The sequence below is a fragment of the Crotalus tigris genome, unplaced genomic scaffold, assembly GCF_016545835.1.
Source record: "Crotalus tigris isolate CLP2741 ecotype Arizona unplaced genomic scaffold, ASM1654583v1 scf7180000018172.2679963, whole genome shotgun sequence".
Classification (NCBI taxonomy): domain Eukaryota; kingdom Metazoa; phylum Chordata; class Lepidosauria; order Squamata; family Viperidae; genus Crotalus; species Crotalus tigris.
In genome coordinates, this window is record NW_024096864.1 from 2126523 (window position 1) to 2146428 (window position 19906).

The 19906-nt window shown below is 38.4% G+C and overlaps 1 protein-coding gene across 5 annotated transcripts in view; it reads left to right on the forward strand.

Annotated features, from left to right (window-relative positions):
* Window positions 1-19906, forward strand: part of TENM1 (teneurin transmembrane protein 1) — a 324284-nt gene that overhangs the window by 172692 nt on the left and 131686 nt on the right. For all 5 annotated transcript variants that reach the window (XM_039348752.1, XM_039348748.1, XM_039348751.1 and 2 more), the window contains exon 4: window positions 3098-3335. In XM_039348752.1, coding sequence (XP_039204686.1) covers window positions 3098-3335 — 238 coding nt within the window. The remainder of the gene's footprint in view (window positions 1-3097; window positions 3336-19906) is intronic.

Below are 19906 nucleotides of genomic sequence, written 5' to 3' on the forward strand. Positions count from 1 at the left end.
TATGATCCAGACTGAAATACAGGTGAACCTCAACTTACGACCACAATTGAGCCCAAAATTTCTGTCGCTAAGTGAGACAGTTAAGTGAATTTTGCCACATTTTACAAGCTTTATTGCCACTGAAGGAGAATATTTGTAGCTCATGATTGAAATGAGGGGTCCTTGGTGCTCTCTGAGCTTGGTGGTTTTCTGGCAGATGTTTCATTACCCAACTGGGTAACATCATCAAGTGTTAGAAGGGTTTGGGGATGGTGGAGAGGAGGAGGAGGAGGAGGAGGAGGAGGAGGAGGACTGTGGATTCCTTGGTGCTCTCTGAGCTTGGTGGTTTTCTGGCAGATGTTTCATTACCCAACTGGGTAACATCATCAGTGTTAGCATAATGAAACATCTGCAAGAAAACAAGCGATCTCAGAGAGCACCAAGGACTCCTCTTTATTGCCACAGCTGTTAAATGAATCACTGCAGTTGGCAGATTAGTTGAGCTAATCTGGCTTCCCTATTGGCTTTGCTTGTCAGAAGGTTGCCAAAGGGGATCACGTGATCCCTGGGACACTGCAACTGTCATAAACAGAAGTCAGTTGCCAAGCGTCTGAATCTTGGTCACAGGACCATGGGGAATCTACAACAGTCATAAGTGTGAAAAACGGTCATAAGTCACTTTCTTCAGCGCCGTTGTAACTTCACTAAACAGTAAACACTAAACAGCGCCGTTGTAACTTCACTTGTAACAGTCACTAAAACGCACTGTTGTAAATGATGATTTTTTACTGTAATGCAGTGTAAAATATTTTATTTTACTGCCAAAATACTACTCTAAACAAATAGGGTTAAGATAAGATAAGTTGTTAAGTTAAGTTAAGATAGATAAGATAAGATAAGATAAGATAAGATAAGATAAGATAAGATAAGATAAGATAAGATAAGATAAGATAAGATAAGATAAGATAAGATAACCTTTATTGTCATTTTTATACTGTGGGCACAACGGCACACATCAAAAATGAAATTTAGTTGCCCGCTCTCAAAGTGAAACACATACATGACACACACCTAAACATACTATGAACAACATATGTATAGACCCACATCCCTACATATACGTAGCAAACAAATATTAAATACTGTCCGTCTTGAATATATAATGGAAGGAGGAAGCTTGAGAGTTCGCAAGGTTAATATTGTATGGAATGAAACGCTGGCTGAATCTGGATGTTCTGCTTCGGATACCACAAAGCAATAAAGTTGATAAATACAATAAAAAGTTAAATAAGTAGTTAAATCCTTATTTTGGAGGGGGATGGGGGCTGTAAGGGAGGCTCCAAGTGTTGCAAAATCCTGCATTGCAGTTAGAAGAATTTCACCCGGGACCTCAAATGCTTTGAACTAATTTCTGAACTGTATTCTTTTTCATCAAATACAATGAGCTGTAGGAACCTGGAGATGTTCCCAAGAAAACCGCGGGGACTAGGCACCCGTGCGGGCAGAATCTCGCCTTCCTGTGAAGCATGCTTGTCATGACCTAGTTCTTCAGCTTTTTATCGGCCAAAATGTATGTTCAGAAGACTCAATAAAGTGAGGAAAATTGGGCACTTGTGCTAGTGATGGCCAAATCTTTCTGCCTCTTATCTTAGTTTTCATGTTTGTGTCCCAAAAAGGAGGTTTTAATTTTTCTTTTCCAATAACTGTGGAAAGAATCATGCTAATGCTGCCAGTTAATCTAATCTACCAGGTTCCGATTATACTGCTTATTATTATGCATTAATATTAACAGCTTCTCAAAGAACATCTTCCAAATTAATTTAGCATGAAAAAGATTTCCATCTCTGATACCATTTCTTCTTTTCCCCATTCTCTTGGTCACTGATTCTCTTATTTTCTCTCTCATTTTCTCTCTCTCTCTCTCTCTCTCTCTCTCTCTCTCTCTCTCTCTCTCTCTCTCTCTCTCTCTCTCTCTCTCTCTCTCTTCCCTTTCATTTTCAGTGGGAGAAAGAGACTGCACATCAGTAAAACATTCATTCATTCAAGAATGCATTCATTCCTGAAAAAGTTTCTGAAGAGGAAGAGAGTTTGCTAGAACTAAACAGCTTCTCCTCTTCTATCTTAATTTTAAAGATGTCGATGTTTGCAAGATGAATGTTTCTTTCACAGTTTGATTTCCTCCTAAATTAAATTCAGTGTGGGTGGTAAAGGAAGTGTTGGGTTGACTGAGTAGTAGTACACTCTCAGATTGTGACAGATCTGCTGAGGCGCAGTGGCTCAGGGGCTTAATATTGCTGGACTCTCAGCTCCAGAGGTTCGAGTCCTAGCACTGCAGGGCAGGGTGAGCTCCTGTCACTTGCCTCAGCTTCTATCCACCTAACAGTTGGAGAGGGTGTTCTATACAAGTAGATAGATAGGTACCACTTCAGTGAGGAGATGAGCTGGTGTTCTGTGTGGCTCTAAGCTCTGAACCTTCCTGGGTTTGGCACCTATTTGCAAGGCAACTCCAAGTTTGGTCTGGTGGTTAAGGCACCAGGCTAGAAACCGGGAGACTTGTGAGTTCTAGTCCTGCTTTAGCCATGAAAGCCAGCTGGGTGACCTTGGGCCAATTCCTCTCTCTTAGCCCAAACCCACCTCACAGGACTGTGATTGTGGGGAAAATAGGAGAAAGGTATGTTGGATATATTTATCCCCTTATATTATTTGTAAAAATAATAAAGTCGGGATGCAAAAAAATAAAATAAAATGTGGCATCTTTGATATATTGACTTAAATTTCTAGGCAATGTTATAATCCTTTGGAACCAAGGCACTCTGTTTTTTGTTGCTTAAATTAACAGAATAACAGAGTTGGAAGGGACCTTGGAGGTCTTCTAGTCCAACCCCCTGCTCAGTCAGGAAACCCTATACCATTTCAGACAAATGGCTGTCCAATCTCTTCTTAGAAACCTCCAGTGATGGAGCACCTACAACTTCTGGAGGCAAGTTGTTCCACTGATTAATTGTTCTAACTGTCAGGCAATTAGTTCTAGGTTGCTTCTCTCCTTGATTAGTTTCCATCCATTGCTGGAAAATAATAATTTGGCCTCTTGTTTTGTTTGCTTTCTCTTCGATTTCAGAAATGCCAGGGAGCCCACGCAACCAGTTTACCTTCAGACCCCTTCCACCTCCGCCGCCGCCCCCCCATGCGTGCACCTGCAGCCGAAAGCCTCCTTCAGCAGCCAACTCCCTCCAGGCCAGATCGCTCACCACCCGCAGCCAGCCGAATCCAGCCGCCCCATCGCCGCCAAATACCCAGGACTCTGTGCATCTTCATAACAGTTGGGTTCTGAACAGTAACATACCACTGGAGACCAGGTAAAGCATTTCAAAATCTGTCCTTGAACAAGTCTGTAAACTGAAAATGGGCAGAAATCAAAGAAAAGCAGCATAACAAAATAGAATAATAGAATAGCAAAGTTGGAAGAGACCTTGGAGGTCATCTAGTCCAACCCCCTGCTCAGGCAGGAAACTCTATACCATTTCAGACAAATGGTTGTCCTATCTCTTCTTAAAAACCTACAGTGTTGGAGCATTCACCGCTTCTGGAGTCAAGTTGTTCCCCTGATTAATTGTTTTAACTGTCAGGAAATTTCTCCTTATTTCTAGTTAAATCTCTCCTTGATCAGTTTCCATCCGTTGCTTCTTGTCCTGCCCTCAGATGCTTTGGAGAAGAGGCTGACCCCCCTCTTCTTTGTGGCAGCCCCTCAAATATTGGAACACTGCTATCATATCCCCCCTAGTCCTTCTCTTCACTAAACTAGCCATACCCAGTTTTTGTAACCATTTTTCGTACGTTTTAGCCTCCAGGCGCCTAATCATCTTTGCTGCTCTTCTCTGCACTCTTTCCAGAATCTCAACATCTTTTTTATTGTGTGGTGACCAAAACCGGATGCATTTATGGTCTTTTGCAACATCCTGCTGTCACATCACTATACTTTATGACAGTTTTGCCCCAAAATGGCATTTACTTCTGTTTATTTGGCAAACCTGTGCCAGCAGTAAACCATTGGTTTGCTTATTCACTTAGCAACTGTGGATTTGCTTAACGACTCTAGTGATTCATGTAATGGCCACTGCAAACATGGTCAAAAAACTGGGCTTAGTCATGTGTCCAACTCATTTTACTAGGGTCACAAATTACAACTGTGATGGGCAGGATCTATTATGATCATAAATTAAGGACTATTTATAATTGCAACCTTGTATTCCAGGTAGGAATACTTTATATGTCCCCTAATTTCTTAGCTTTTCTGGGCAGTTTTCAAAAATGTAATGAAGATGATCGTACAAAAGTGGAATGAATATAAACCATTACAAACTGAAAAAGGAATGGCTTCATGTTACAATATTGTGAAACCCCTAGGTCAGGGGTCTTCAGACTTGGCCCCTTTATGACTTGTGGACTTCAACTGCACGCTGGCTGAGGAATTCTGGAAGTTGAAGTCCATAAGTCATAAAAGGGCCAAGTTTGAAGACCTATGATCTAGTTGATCATGTTTTTAATCACTTTCTGAACTTCAAATGCTTCAAATCAATGGATAATTGGTTCCATGACCTGGGTTACATATAGAAAACAGAATTAATTATTGATCTCAAACATATCTTAAGTTGTGGGATCAATGAAAGATGTTTCACTGATGGTTTAGGAGTCCTTAGTAGACCCCAGGAAAGTAGACATCTCTGTAAATAACTTAGCTAAAAGAAAGAGGTGAAGGAATTAGTATTTGTATATTCTGTGTCTCTAATACAGCAATATGCTGTCCACTCTTAATTGTGTCAGTTCTTTTTTCTTCAAAAACCTAGATGAAAAAGCATGTTTAAATCTGGGTCAAATAGTTTCCTTCTCTTTTCTTATTCTGTGCACCATAAAAAGTAATGTAAGCTTCTAATTTCCTTTTAAGCAGTTTACCAATCCCAAGACATGGTGTTTTGTTCAACCAGTGTTAGCAGAGATCAATCAGATATCCTGAATCTGCATTTACTTAAAAGCCACTAACAATAAACATTTGTGGAATGGCTTTATACCTTCAAAATGAGTTGAAAGCTAATTGCAACTTGTACATTAGGGAAACGGTGCAGCTGTAAAAGTAACATATGGATAAGCTTCTCTGAAGTGTTCAGCAATCCTGGTTTCAGAAGCATTATCCCAATGTTGCTTAAAATAGCAAAAAAAATCTGTCTCTTGGGTTTTGGAAAAGTAGATATAGTAACAGATAATGGACAATATTTTTGAACATAGAACATAGAATAGAACATAGAAAAATAGAGCTGGAAGGGACCTTGGAGGTCTTCTAGTCCAATCCCCTGTTCAAGCTGGAGACCCTGTACTATTTCAGACAAATGGTTGTTCAGTCTCTCTTTGAAAGCCTTCAGTGATGGAGTACCCACAACTTCTGAAGGCAAGCTGTTCCATTGGTTAATTGCTCTCACCACCAGGAAATTTCTCCTTAGTTCTAGGTTGCTTCTCTCCTCAGTTAGTTTCCAACCATTGTTTTTTGTCCTGCCTTTTGGTGCTTTGGAAAATAGTTTGACCTTCTCATCTTTGTAGAGTCGTGGTGGTGCAATGGTTAGAATGCAGCATTGCAGGCTAATTCTGATGACAGTAGTTCGATTCTCACTGGTTCAAGGTTGACTCAGCCTTCCATCTTTCAAGTTTGGTAAAACGAGGATCCAGGTTGTGGGGGGAAAGATGCTGACCCTGTAAACGGCTTAGAGGGGGCTTTAAAGCACTGTGAAGTGGTATATAAGTCCAAGTGCTAGTGCTAACTGCTAGGAGATCCTCAAACAGGGATGCAACTCAATATGCACAGGAATATTAAAATAATGTCCAAGGAAGAAATTGGACAGCCATTTGTCTGACATATGGGGTCTTCTGTTTGAGCAGGGGGTTGAGCTAGAAGACTTCCAAGGTCCATTCCAATTCTATTATTCTTATCCTGACATAAAGAGAAGGCAAAATTGTTTAAGATCTGTTGAGTGATGGTTTTAAAAATATGACAATAAAACAGAATATACCATGTTGTAATGGTTCCAGTATATTTACCAAAATATACCATCTCAAGAAACAAAGATTGTAAACCCTGGTCTTCTCTTTCTATCAACCATTAACTGGCTTTTTAATTAGCTTATTTGTTTGTTTGTTTATTAGATGTTCATCTGGCCTTTATGACCTTGCAAGTAACTCAAGGCAGCAAACATACATAATATTCCTTTCGCCTCCTTTTTCCCCCCCATAACAATCCACTAACATGAGTTGGTTTGGGAGAGAGTAACTGGCCTACGCCGATTGGCTTTCATGCTTAAAGTGGAACTAGAACTCATGTTTTCACCCAGCCTGCTTTCATGCCAGAGGCAGGACTAGAACTCCTAAACTCCTGGTTTCTAGGCCAGCATCTTAACCACTATACCAAGCTGGTTGGAACATAGAATAGATATAATTTTTTATTGGCCAAGTGTGGTTGGGCACACAAGGAATTTGTTTCCGTAGGAATTTGTTTCCGGTGCATAAGCTCTCAGTGTACATACAAATAATAGTGATAATCATGATTATATACAACATAAAAATACATTCATCATAAATCGTGAAATACAACACTTCATCATAAATCATAAGATGCAACACTTAGTGATAATCATAATTAGTTGTTAAGCAGAGTGATGGCATGGGGGAAAAAACTGTCCATATGTCTAGTCGTTCTGGTGTGCAATGCCCAGTAGCATCGTCTTGAGTATATAGGTCCTCAGTGGAAGGCAGGCTGGTAGCCATTGTTTTTTCTGCAGTTCTAACTATCTGTTGAAGTCTGTGTCTGTCTTGTTTGGTTGCAGTTCTAAACCAAAGATAAAAATATGCACACAGCTGATATGAGTAAAAGTTATTTCTAATCCTTCTCAGCCAATAGCTTATTGGCCCTTTATCTTCTGAGATAAATATTCTTTATTACAGTCATTAATCAACCAATATTTAGTATCGTGATAAAACATTTGCAATCCCAAACCACTAATTTGAAGAATTCAACAATCCAACACGTGTTTTCTAACTTTTCTGAAGACATAATTATTCTCTGTCATTGTCTTATTTTTGCCAGCATCGTGATTATAACTCCGATTTTTTGTACTTTGAGTGACTTTGTAGAAATATTAAACAATGGATGGTTTAATAGGCAGATGCTTACAAAACATCAGTAAACTGAGTGAAATGCTGATGTTACATCTTTTCATTTACAAAAGCATGCAAATCACAAAACAGAGGTTCCATAATGTCTGAATGCAAAAAGTTGTGGTTTATTGCAACTATCATAGCAGGGAACAACCCAGCATACAGAGCTCAGGACAACTGCTGGGCAGTGACCATCTTACCAATAAAGGAAAATATTTGTAGCTCAGGGTTGAAATGAGGGGTCCTGGGTGTTCTCTGAGTTTGATTGTTTTCTTGCAGATGTTTCATTATCTACTTTAGGTAATGAAACATCTGCAAAAAACAACCCAAGCTCAGAGAGCACCAGGGACCCCTCAGTTACTATCTTACCCCATCTTCTGTTCCTTCCTTAAGTAAAGCAGTTGTTTTACTTAACTGAATAATAAGGCTGGCCTTAAATTTAAGGAAAAACAGATGGTTGCCTTCTTCCATGCAAACTCAGCTTCACCTCAGGCCTCTGAAAATGAATCAGACCAAGAGATACTGGTGGTTACCCAACACATTTGTGTTTGACAAAGATGAGATTAACTTCTCAAGTCTAATCTAATGTTGCTGTTGTTAGTTGCGAAGTCGTGTCCGACCCATCGCGGCCCCATGGACAACGTTCCTCCAGGCCTTCCTAATGTTATAGAGCAAAAATGGCACTATCCGTTACTTGATCATCTTGGTCACCTTAGATGACTTATAATCTCTTTCTGCTTAAGCAGAATGCTTAGAGTGGCTTTTTGTTTGTTTGTTTGTTTGTTTGTTTTCTGGTTGAGCATAAGCAAAGTCTTTCTCTTTTTTTCTTTTCTTCTAAAAATGATTTAACGAGACTCAACCATGACAATTGATCGGAAGACAGATGCTTCCCCCCCCCCCTTTTGCATAGCTGCATGAATAGGAAGAGAGGGAGGTACGGGGTGGGCAGGATTCTTACACCATCAGGCACATGGGATGGCAGCTGTTTTACTGTTTAAAATCTTTGTTGTGTAATATGCTGAAATCTATCTAATAGCTGTAAGCTGGGTATTTTTGTATTTTGTTTTGTCTGTTCAGATGATTTGTAATCTCAAAGAAGATTTAAAGGCATTTATTTCTGCCCCCCTCTAATACAGAGGAGAGATAATTCAGGATGTACATGTTGTGTGCTCCTAGGGAACCAAATCTGATTCTTAAACTGATTGGTTACCATTAGCATTAGATATATTAAAATGTTAAATATTTATTAAAAAAAATAAAATCAGGTCAGGGCTGTTTTTCTTCCAACTGGTTTCATTTGTTTTTATAATCACTTTAATATGTTCCTATTCCGTCCTACAGTTCTGATGATATTTATGGCTCATGATATCCATCATCATTATTAAGTGTTTTCACGTGGTTTTATTGGAACTTATTACATTTTTTTTAAAGATCACATGTCTAAATAATTCCTGGACTAAATGGGTTATAGTCTAAAATAGATTCAAGGAAGTAACAGAAAAAGAGGGAATGGACCCTAGGATAGGAAACAGGAAAAAAATTACATCCGCTATATATTAATAATCTTTGTTAGAGTAGGAAAATATTGTATCTAAGACAAACTGGATGATGCTTGATCTCTTCCAGCTTTATAATTCTGTGGTTTTTAACTTGACCAGCAGAATGGATTTGCACGTGCATATTGCTATCTTTTCAAACTTCTGGAAGGCACCCACAACCACTTCTCTTGATCTAGACCAGTGTTTTCCCACTTTGTCAACCTTACGATGGGTGGACTTCAACTCCCAGAACTCATCAGGCAGAATGTTTTAAGATATGTGAGTCAGCTTCGTTAAGGCACCAGGCTAGAAAGCAGGAGACTCTGAGTTCAAGTCCCACCTTAGCCATAAAAGCCAGCTGGGCCAGTCACATTTTCTCAGCCCTAACCCTCACAGGATTGTTGTTTTGGGGAAAAGAAAAGAAGGAAGGGATATTAAGTCCATTTGCTGCCTGGAGTTATTTGTAAATAATAATAAAGGCGGTGTTGGAAGAAAAGTCTTCATCATGGTTCAGTCCAAGCTGGGGATAAACAACATGGTGACTGCTTTAGGAAGAAGGTTGCAGTTTATCGAAGAGGAGAGCCAGACAGGAAGATGGCTCTGGAAGGAAAGAGGGGAAAAAGGGGCTGAACACATGTAAGGAGTGGGTTTTTATACCCTCTGGAGCCTTTTGTTTGGAGTTGTTTCCTGTTCCTGTTTTGAGGCTTTGTATTTCCTGTGTCATGTATTTTGACCTGTCTCCCTTTGGCATCTGTGAGTTAATTCTATTATGCCCTGTCTTAGACTTTGGGTGGGGTATGTAGATTTTAGGTGTCTTTGTCTTCTTAATTTTCTAGCTTCAACTTTCCTGAATGGTCTGCATTTCTATAGAGCTGGTTTCTGCTTGGGGAAGGGAGACCTGGAGCTACCAAGAAAAATTGGGGATGCCTTTCTGCCTCTTTAAGATCCTTTGAGGAAATATATTTTTCTGCCCTTTTAATATTTCCTTCTCTGGGGGGGGGGGGCTGACTTCCCACAGCGTGATACAAATTAAATAATTATGTGGACTTCAGCTCCCTGATTATTCCAGAATTCTGAATTTGGGGGGCTGATGTCCACACATTTTAAAGTTGCCAAGTAGGATAAACACTGGTCTAGAACTGTGTTCCCAGAGAAAACCCAAAACTGACTATTTATAGAAGTAAAGATTTGGATGGTGCCTTTCCATTTATTGTATAAAAACCTGGAAATGGATGCTTAGTTTAGCATTAGTGATGAAGCAAGATCCTTCATTGCTTCAGAGATAACTGTCTAGCTTAGGGGATGGGGCTTAAAATGCACATCATCTAACTTTCTCTTCCAATTCTTTGCTGCCCATCATTTAACATTAGTAGCCTTCAGTAATTGTTTCTCTTTGCTTAATCATAACACTGGCTTCACTGGTTCCAACTCGTTTCTGGGAAAGCTGAGCATTAAAAAGGAATTCGGAAGATGGAAACAAGATCTTCTTATAGAGGCATAAGAAACAGGAAACCAAAAACCTTGGTTTGTTTCAGGATGCCAGGAAGCTTTATTTAACGGAAGATGGTTTTGGAGATAAGGGATAAAGCCTTTTACAAGCTTTGAAAGAGACAGGAAACCAATGCAAGGATTTAAAGAAGGCCACCAGGTGGCCAGGATAACAAGAGAAGTAAATCGCAACATCGGGATAATCCTTAATAGCAAAGGTTTTGTTAAAAAGAAAAAAGATGCAAGGGAAATGAAAAAAAAAATGTTAGCAGAGCAGATTTAAAAACTGTAACATCATAGCACATAAATACAGCAGGCAGGCAGCATTAATGAACAAATAAATGGAGAGCTTTTCTGTCCTTTGAACATTTGGGATAATAAAACGTGTTTAAACTGATGCCTAAAGGGCGATAGAAGATAGCCCATCTCTCTCTCCAGGTAGAAACATATAAACAAGTCCCAGAGACAGAAAGAGATCTAATTCAGCCTTTATCCACCCAAACTTTGAAGAAAATGGACATCCTGGAGCAAAGTTCTACCTAACCTATTCCAATCCTTTTGATGACATATGGAGCACCTCACTCTCAAAGACAAGCAAAGCCACAACTGTTTTAAGAAGATAACGATTGTGGCAAAGTGCAAGGATAATATTTAAAAGAAAAACTGTGTCAGGCAACCAGGATAAAGAGAAAGCTCAATTCTGCACATTCTTGTGGCTCTGTTATACAGGTAGTCCTCAGTTTATGACCATAATTGAGCTCAACACTTCCATTGTTAAGTGAGACATGGGTTGCCTGTTTGGCCCCATTTTACAACAGTCCCTTGCCACGGTTGTTAAGGGAATCACTTGCAGCCGATCAATTAGTAATCTGGTTGTTAAGTGAATCTGGCTTCTCCCATTGACTTTGCGTGTCAGAAGGTCACAAAAGGGAGATCACGTGACCCTGGGACATAAGTATGAACCAGTTGCCAAGCATTCGGATTTCGATCACGTGATCATGGGGATGCTGCAAAGGTCATAATTGTGAAAAATGGTTGTTAAGTCACTTCTTTCAATGCTGTTGTAACTTTGAAGGGTCACTAAATGAACAGCTGTAAGTTGAGGACTACTTGTGTAAATTTCCACACCTCCCCCATGCTGTAGAACAAAGAACTCAGATTCTGTTCTCCCTTCTCCTAAGCATGTGTGGTTGACGCATAAGATTTGCCTCATCACTCCGGCTTGTTGTCTTTATAGGATCCTCAAACAAGCTATTAAGCGGAACATGCTTTCCATCAGCTGTCACTCTGATTGTCATTCTAGTGTCTTAGTCGCTAGCCAATTGCCAGGGAGAAAGTCCTACTGAACAGGAGAACTTCCTTCTGAATGGAAGAGCATTGGATTATATTTTGAAGACTTGTGTAGATATAGTGGTAAAACATCCTTCAGAATTCTGACTTACCAGAAATCAGCGAATGTGTTGATGCCGCAGGATATCTTTCCTGGGGGTTTGTTTAGGATAGCAGTAGCCATGGGAATGGCTAAACAAATCAAAAAGGCTGTTCCTGGTTTTGCTGTCTTGGTTTCAAATTATGCCAACAGTACTTGAGGTGCTGAACTAGGAGTTGGACAATCTGTGTTGTGTTCCTGCCTTAGACAACAGAAGCCAACTGGATGGCCTTGGGCCAGTCACAGCCTTTCAGTGTAAGGCAGAAGGCAGTAGCACTCCCAAAAATGTTGTCATGAAAACTGCAGAAACATGTCTTTATAGTTATGACTAACTCAAAGGTATGCGTACAACTGTGTGCAAGCCCCCCCACACACACACTGATTAAATATAGTTTTTTAAAAAAATATTTTCCACACAAATAACCATCAACAACATCCTCATCCATCATATTCTATAAGAAGTCCTAATTCACTAGAGAGGTGGCCCAAGATAAGTACAATAATTATATAAAATTACACATTTTATGGTTGAGTGGAAAATACATGTTGGGTCTGATCTTCTCCAAAATCCATTGCTGCACCATACTGATGGCCAGGATTGAGTGTATGAAATGAAACAAGTGATTTATTTACAACAACTTAGACAGTTGCAATATTCTCCTGAACTAGAAATTTTGAAGGTAATTATCAGGCAGATGTGACACTTCTCTTAATGAATCATTACTTTTCTATTTTGAAATACAAATGATGGCACCGCTTAATTTTGCAGTGCCTTTGACTCTATATGTGTTATTCTGACATGCTTCTCGTACTTGGCATTTTCTGCCTAATTAAACAATAACTCTAACCTCACTTGGGGCGCATCACCTTTTTAAAAGGCATGCTGAGACTTAGAAGTTCTGTCTGACAATCCTTGTATTGAGATTTTTCATGGTTCCCAGTTGGAAGAAGGATTCTGAAAATAGTTCAGAAATCTCTGCTATAAAGCAGAAGCTTTAAACCCAATCATTGCCCCATCAATCCCATTCTTTTAAGTTGAAAAATGTATTGGATATACCTCTGGCTTAAGCATTTTTAATTCATGCTAGAGTAAATTGTCACTGAGTAGTTCATTCTATCTGTCTGTCTAACTGTACATCTCTGTCTATTGATCTCTCTATCTATCATCTAGCTAGCTAGTATTGATACCTCTCTGGCACTGATGATATTACCTAGTTTGTGTAATGAAACGTCTGCAAAAAAAAAAACAACCAAGCTCAGAGAGCAACAAGGATCCCTCTTTGTCTGTCTATCTGTCTATTGTGGCACAGTGGTTAGAATGCGATATTGCAGGCTAATTGTGTCAACTGCCAGCAGTTCGATTCTCACCGGCTCAAAGTTGACTCAGCCTTCCATCCTTCTGAGGTCGGTGAAATGAGGACCCAGATTGTTAAGGGGCAAAATGCTGACTCTGTAAACCAGAGGTCCCCAACCTTTTGGGCACCAGGGACCGGTTCCATGGAGAGAGGTTTTTCCACAGACCGGAGAGTGCGTGGTTTTGTGTGCTGCCTGCATCCCACAGATGGGGCTTTGCTTGTTTGTGTGGCCCAGTTGCTGGCATGCCACAGGCCGGTATTGGTCCATGGACTGGGGGTTGGGGACCCCTACTATAAGCCACTTAGGGCTGTAAAACACTATGAAGCAGTATATAAGTCTAGGCCAGGGATGTCAAACTCGCAACATCATGTGACGTGTCGCGACATACCACAACTTTTTTTTCCACTGCCAGCAATGGGGTGGGTGCAGTTTCGGCATGATGCATCCAGCCTGCAGGCTGGCATTTTTACACCCCTGGTCTAGGCGCATTGCTATTGCTATCTATCCATCATCTATCTATCTATCTATTTATCCATCCATCCATCCATCCCTGTCTATCTATCTATCTATCTATCTATCTATCTATCTATCTATCTATCTATCTATCTATCTATCTATCTATTGTCTTCTACTAGGAGATTGTGGGGAAGCTAGGAAATAAATAGAGAGGAAAGCAAAGAGACAAAAGAAACAGAGAGCCACTTGATAGCTTTAGCTCATAAACAGCAACTTGGTCCACGTGATCAGAAACCTGGGAAGAAAGATTTCAGATCTATCAAAAAGATTCCACCTGAACAAACTCATTATAAATAAGAGTTGGAAATTGTTCTTGCAGTTTCCAGGTTTTTGTATTTATACCCAGACTAGCATGAAAGTTGGTCTTCAAGTTATCATCAACCTCATCATTTAGAAGGGTGCAGGCTAGGCATACACATATGCTTACCTCAAACATAATTTGCTAATACATAAAAGCTTAGCGCTGGCTAGAACTGAAAACTGGAGTGCAGAGAAAATATGCTTAAAAAGTCAAACTGTTTCTGGCATAATTATCTCTAAAGGAGGCAGAGGCATAAAGAGAGAAACTGTTGGTAAAATAATGCAAACAATTACTGAGACTTAAAACTGGAAATAAACAGTTTTCCATTGTCTTGTAAGGTACTGTAGGTAAGAGAAAAGATGGACTATTATGTAGCACCACTGTTTTCAATCAAATCCATTCAAACCCATGGATGTAGACCGGGTTTGACTTTTAAAAGAATTACCACCATTTTGTTACAAAGAAAACAAATCAGCTCCACAATTTTAGAGTCCTCAGTTATTCTTGTGCTACTTAGAAAATCCTTTCACAGGAAGCCTGGAATGAGAAAACAAAAGCATACACTTGACTGCAGTTTAATCGTAGCAACCATTTTCATGCATTTTCATATGCAAACTTATGAAACTGAACACTGAAGAAGGAAAAATATTATCTGAAACAAGCTAAGCTTTGGGTGAAGCCTTATTTACAAAGTCAACACAGGACGTAGACCTTGTGGAAATGGTAATTTTTACAAGAAATATTCCAGTGATTTTAAATACTTAATTGGTTTGTTTACAATGGCAAAGACTCCTGCATCTGACATGGGCAACCTTATAAATCTAATAAATAATTTTGTATTTTTATATAAAGATTATACCTATACATCTACCCATACACACACAGAGAGAGAGGGGGGGGTCATTCTTTGTATGAAACTAATAATACATATTTAGTTATTTAGTCTTTGTTGCTTACCTATAATCTTTTCTGTGGGAAAGGTTATCTGAAACCCTTTGGAATAAGTATAACTTTAAATATAACATAAACAACTTTGTTTTAATTGTTTTATCATCTTTGAATTGTAAAACAACCCAGACTCACTTGGTTGAGTTAAGCATATAGAAATTGGATGAATGGATGAATGAAATTGTTGCAAGAGGAAAGCTTTTCTACAATATTATATATTTTTAAACTATGAAACAATAAAATATGGCAGCATTCATTGTATTTAATGTGATAAATGCTCTTCTGATTAGTGAAAACAAAATCTCTTGTAAAAATAAGAGACCATCTTTTCTTTTTCTTTTAGTCCTGACATATGTGACCAGGGTGGTTGTGTGAAACTTATGGGCTGCCAGAGCATAAACCCTAAGAGCAATTAATTCACAAAAACAATGATGAAGTATTGTGTACATCTTCATTTTTTATGCTCAAGTATTTCCTGCTTGATGGAAAACCTTTTAAAGACCAAGTGCCCAAAACCGCCCCCCCACCCCTGCTCCGCCCTTCCCACTGGGCCACTCATCACCTCCGTGGCCTGCCACAGATCACCCAGGCAGCCCAGTAGCACCATGGTGGCCACGCCCTCCGCCTGTGCCCTGCGGCATCATCTGCATGCAATGAGGTGCAAGGGCAGAGTCTTGTCTCCATTGCCGGGCTACCATGTCCTTGGCTGCGCTGCTTCACGTAGGCCACGCCCAGGGGCGACTCTCCTCCGGGGGGGCTGCTAGTGAGGAGGGAGCTGTGGGAAGAGGCGGGGCTGGAGCAACGGTGCGTGTGTCCACAGAGAGGGCTCCGAGTGCCACCTCTGGCACGCGTGCCATAGGTTCGCCACTACTGAGCTATATATTCCAATGAACGTCACTTCCTGCTCCCTTTGTGTTGTCATGTTTATCAGAGGTTTCCAATTTCAGTGACTAGCAACAGGGAGAAAGAAGGAAAAATAGCAGACTCCCCCCCCCCCGTATAGAATTATGGAATACAAAGACAGGTTCCCCATTTTTCCACCATGGTGTGTTGTTTTTGTATCTACCAATATTTGTAAACCATGGAAGAAGAAAAAAAGATTGTGTTGGATAAATTGTAAATTCTTCCTCTCCAGGAACTACTGGGAGGAAAAAAAAATGTAGGTTTTCTTATTCATTTTTGCTGTGTTTATAGACTGAATATTTAAGTGTGCCGAGCTATGCTTACATATCTAAACTCCTGAATTGCTATTTTCAGCATTTTGCTCTCTATAAAGATTGCCCCATTTTATCAGACAGAAAGCAAAGGCATCAGTGATAGGTTAAAATAATGCTGCACGTAATCATCCAGAGAGATAAAGGTTGGATTTATAAGAATATTGTTACTATCTAAGCATCACCATTTATACCACTAATACACAGAAAATAAATAACATTGTCCTGGCTATAGAATGCTAATACTCTATCGAACTAGCAATTTAAAGCAAATTGTAGCCAGCAGTTTCTTCAGAGGCCTAACCTAATGATCATCTTAGCTTTTCTAGAAATAATACAGTTGCCACTTCTTATCGACCCGCTCAAATCTCTACTTTAAAGGACTAATGAAACTATTTCTGATTGACACACTTCCTTAGCTATTTTCAAACTGCTTTGATGTTTGAATTGTTGCTGTTCAGCGCCAGATCATTCTAAACTAATTTTGTAGTTGTTGTTCATTATTGAGTGCAATAAACCTCAGTGGCAAATATATTCAGAATTTTGTGACTTCTTTAAAAAAAAAAAAAAAGCTCTGAGTGACATGTTTGATTGGCCTGTGACTGACAGCAATCTACTCTGGACATTTGTGGATGGAAGAAGAAAATGGGGAATAAAATCAAATTGCCATCTTTTCTTCAAAAATTGTTAAAACATTTCTTGGAATGGGAAAGAAAGCCCAAACAGAATTTACCTCATTCTCCTTTTTCCACATTCTGTTCCTGATGTTGCTTCCTTAAACAGAATAGAAGAATAGAATAGAATTCTTTATTGGCCGAGTGTGATTGGACACACAAGGAATTTGTCTCCGGTGCAGAAGCTGTCAGTGTACAGCCAAGTAACAAGTGATAATTCATGATTATAATCATAAAAAAACATTCATCATAAATCATAAGATAGAACACTCAGTGAATCCATTTCCTCACAACAGTGCATCAAAACATGTGTGGACTTCAACTCCCAGAATCCCTCAGCCACCATTGGTGGACTTAAACTCTCAGAATTCCATAGTCAGGCTCCAAACCAGGGACCATTCTTCCAAGCTGAGTTCTTTATTGCTTCATGCCTATAGACAAAATCTTGCCAGATTGAGGATTCTACTATCTGCATCTACAACATATTCTGGGAACTATTAGAAAGGGGCTGTCTTTCTCTCACACATAATATCTGGGCTGAGTTGCTTCTTGCTCCTCTGAAACGGACCCCACCCCACCCCGAGAATCCATCTCCTTGCTACATTTCTTCACATTAAGGAAGCCTGAATAAAATCTTTTGATCTAGGAATCATTGATCAAAATCTTATCTCACATTTTCCTGCTGTGGTAGAGAAGCCACCAACATTGCAAGCACATCATCAACCTGGCCAAATTGTCGATGATTTAATTATGCTCCGTTGAATAAACCACATGGCTGGGTTATGGCTTACTGTGACTTTGGAACCCTGAATTAACTAACCGACAGTGTCTGTTTCTATGGTACATTCTGGGAGTTTCTAATTGAACACCTATCAAAGAAAATAACCAGTTCTTAGTTTTCATTATATTAACAGCGCCTCAATTTTTAAATCCATTCTCATGAAGCCATCATTACAACAAATTTATTCCACATGGAATAAATACTATTTGTTCAATATGTTCACTTTCGTATACTTGTGTAATGTTAACAGTAAAGTTCTATACATCTGCATTATGTATGTTAGTATATGGAATTGTATCCTACAAAGACTAAGTAACTATGCACAATAATGTAGAATCATTCCCCCAGAATAGCCATTATTAATTGAATATCTTTCTAAATAAATGTTTTAGGATTGTAATATAAAGCATCTAATATTTTGAAATGTTGAGATTTACTCTCCAAGAGAATATGAGTTAAAATGCATTTTTGCAGTTTTTGAGCTATCCTATGAAGCATAAGGAAATATATACAATTAATAAAATATATCATAACATGGTAGAAGTTAAGAACTTTTAAATCTCTTTAATTACAGGGAAACAGGTAAAAAGCAAAGATTTGTGTTTTTCAACACATTGATATCCACAGGTTTAAATTCTTTTTCATGAGCTATGAAAGCAAATCCATATATTAAAATATGCAAATATTGGCTTTTCAATACCCCGATTCACTCTTTCAGTGTGTAAATGGATTGTGTTGGTTTCAAAAATGTAAAGTTAATTGTTGAAAATGTAGATTAAATCTTTAGGCAATATTAACTTGTTCACACACATGGAAACACCTCCACTGGGTAAATAACTAATCAAATAGCTGCAGTTAATATTCTGTTACATGTATTTCATACCCTTAAGTTCCCAGTAATTTCCTGCCCAAATTGTTGATGAGAACTTCCCCTTACTTTTATCAATGTTAGTAACATCTTGTGATCTCTCAATAGATAATGAGTCTTCTTTTAATATTGTTTTAATTAACATTGTCATCATTACATAATAACATTGTCATTATTATGAGCTATTATCTCATAATAATTGAATCCAAGACAAAATCTAGCTAGCCCTGTCTATAAGGCTATTCTAGATTTTAATACCTCTTTGATACATCTTGATATCAACATGTAAACAAGCCAGAAAACTTTGAACATAATGTATATACCACTAAAACTCTTCTTTCTATCATTTTAATTAGGAAAAACAGTGCATAATATGGCACATTTTTTTGAACAAATGTACAGAATAGAATAGAATAGAATAGAATAGAATAGAATAGAATAGAATAGAATAGATGGAGTGGAGTGGAGAGGAGAGGAGTGGAGTGGAGTGGAATGGAATGGAATAGAATAGAATAGAATAGAATAGAATAGAATAGAATAGAATAGAATAGAATAAGGAATAGGATAGAATAGAATAGAATAGAATAGAATAGAATAGAATAGAATAGAATAGAATAGAATAGAATAAGGAATAGGATAGGATAGGATAGAATAGAATAGAATAGAATAGAATAGAATAGAATAGAATAGAATAGAATAGAATAGAATAGAATAGAATAGAATAGAATAAGGAATAGAATAGGATAGGATAGGATAGGATAGGATAGGATAGGATAGGATAGGATAGGATAGAATAGAATAGAATAGAATAGAATAGAATAGGGAATAGGATAGGATAGGATAGGATAGGATAGGATAGGATAGGATAGGATAGAATAGAATAGGGAATAGGATAGAATAGAATAGAATAGAATAGAATAGAATAGAATAGAATAAGGAATAGAATAGGATAGAATAGAATAGAATAGAATAGGGAATAGGATAGGATAGAATAGAATAGAATAGAATAGAATAGAATAGAATAGAATAGAATAGAATAGAATAGAATAGAATAGAATAGGAATAGAAAATAGAATAAGAATAGAATAGAAGATACAATAGAATAGAAGACAGAATACGAAAAGAGAAGAGCCAGCAACCTGAACAATACTAGTCAGCTGGTATAAAGCTAGTTTCCTCCTTGCAGTGCAGCAAGGATACAATGAACTAGCAATTAGGTTGTCAGGATTGCACACTCTCTAACATTTGTAGATTTCCCTGATATTGTATGCCATACACTAAAATAAATAAAGGGCTTGACTGCTAAAGTTTCATAATTTTTTTACCATTTCTTGAAACTTGGAATTATTTTTACATGGAGGAGATTACACTTGAGCTATCAAATATGAGGTTGCCTAGAGTCTGAAGGCTGTTTATCACTGGCCAGAAGGTAACTGCAAGGATCTGTCTCTTCCTATGTATGCATCAGAAGTTTTATAAACTCTAACACAGCCATCTGAAAATATATTGAACGAAAGAGGCTACAGAATGTGAAATATGCATTTGGCCTAATGCCAGTTAAACAGATTTGTCAAAATCTAATTTAAAAAGAAAATAGTAAAAGGCAGACTCAGATTG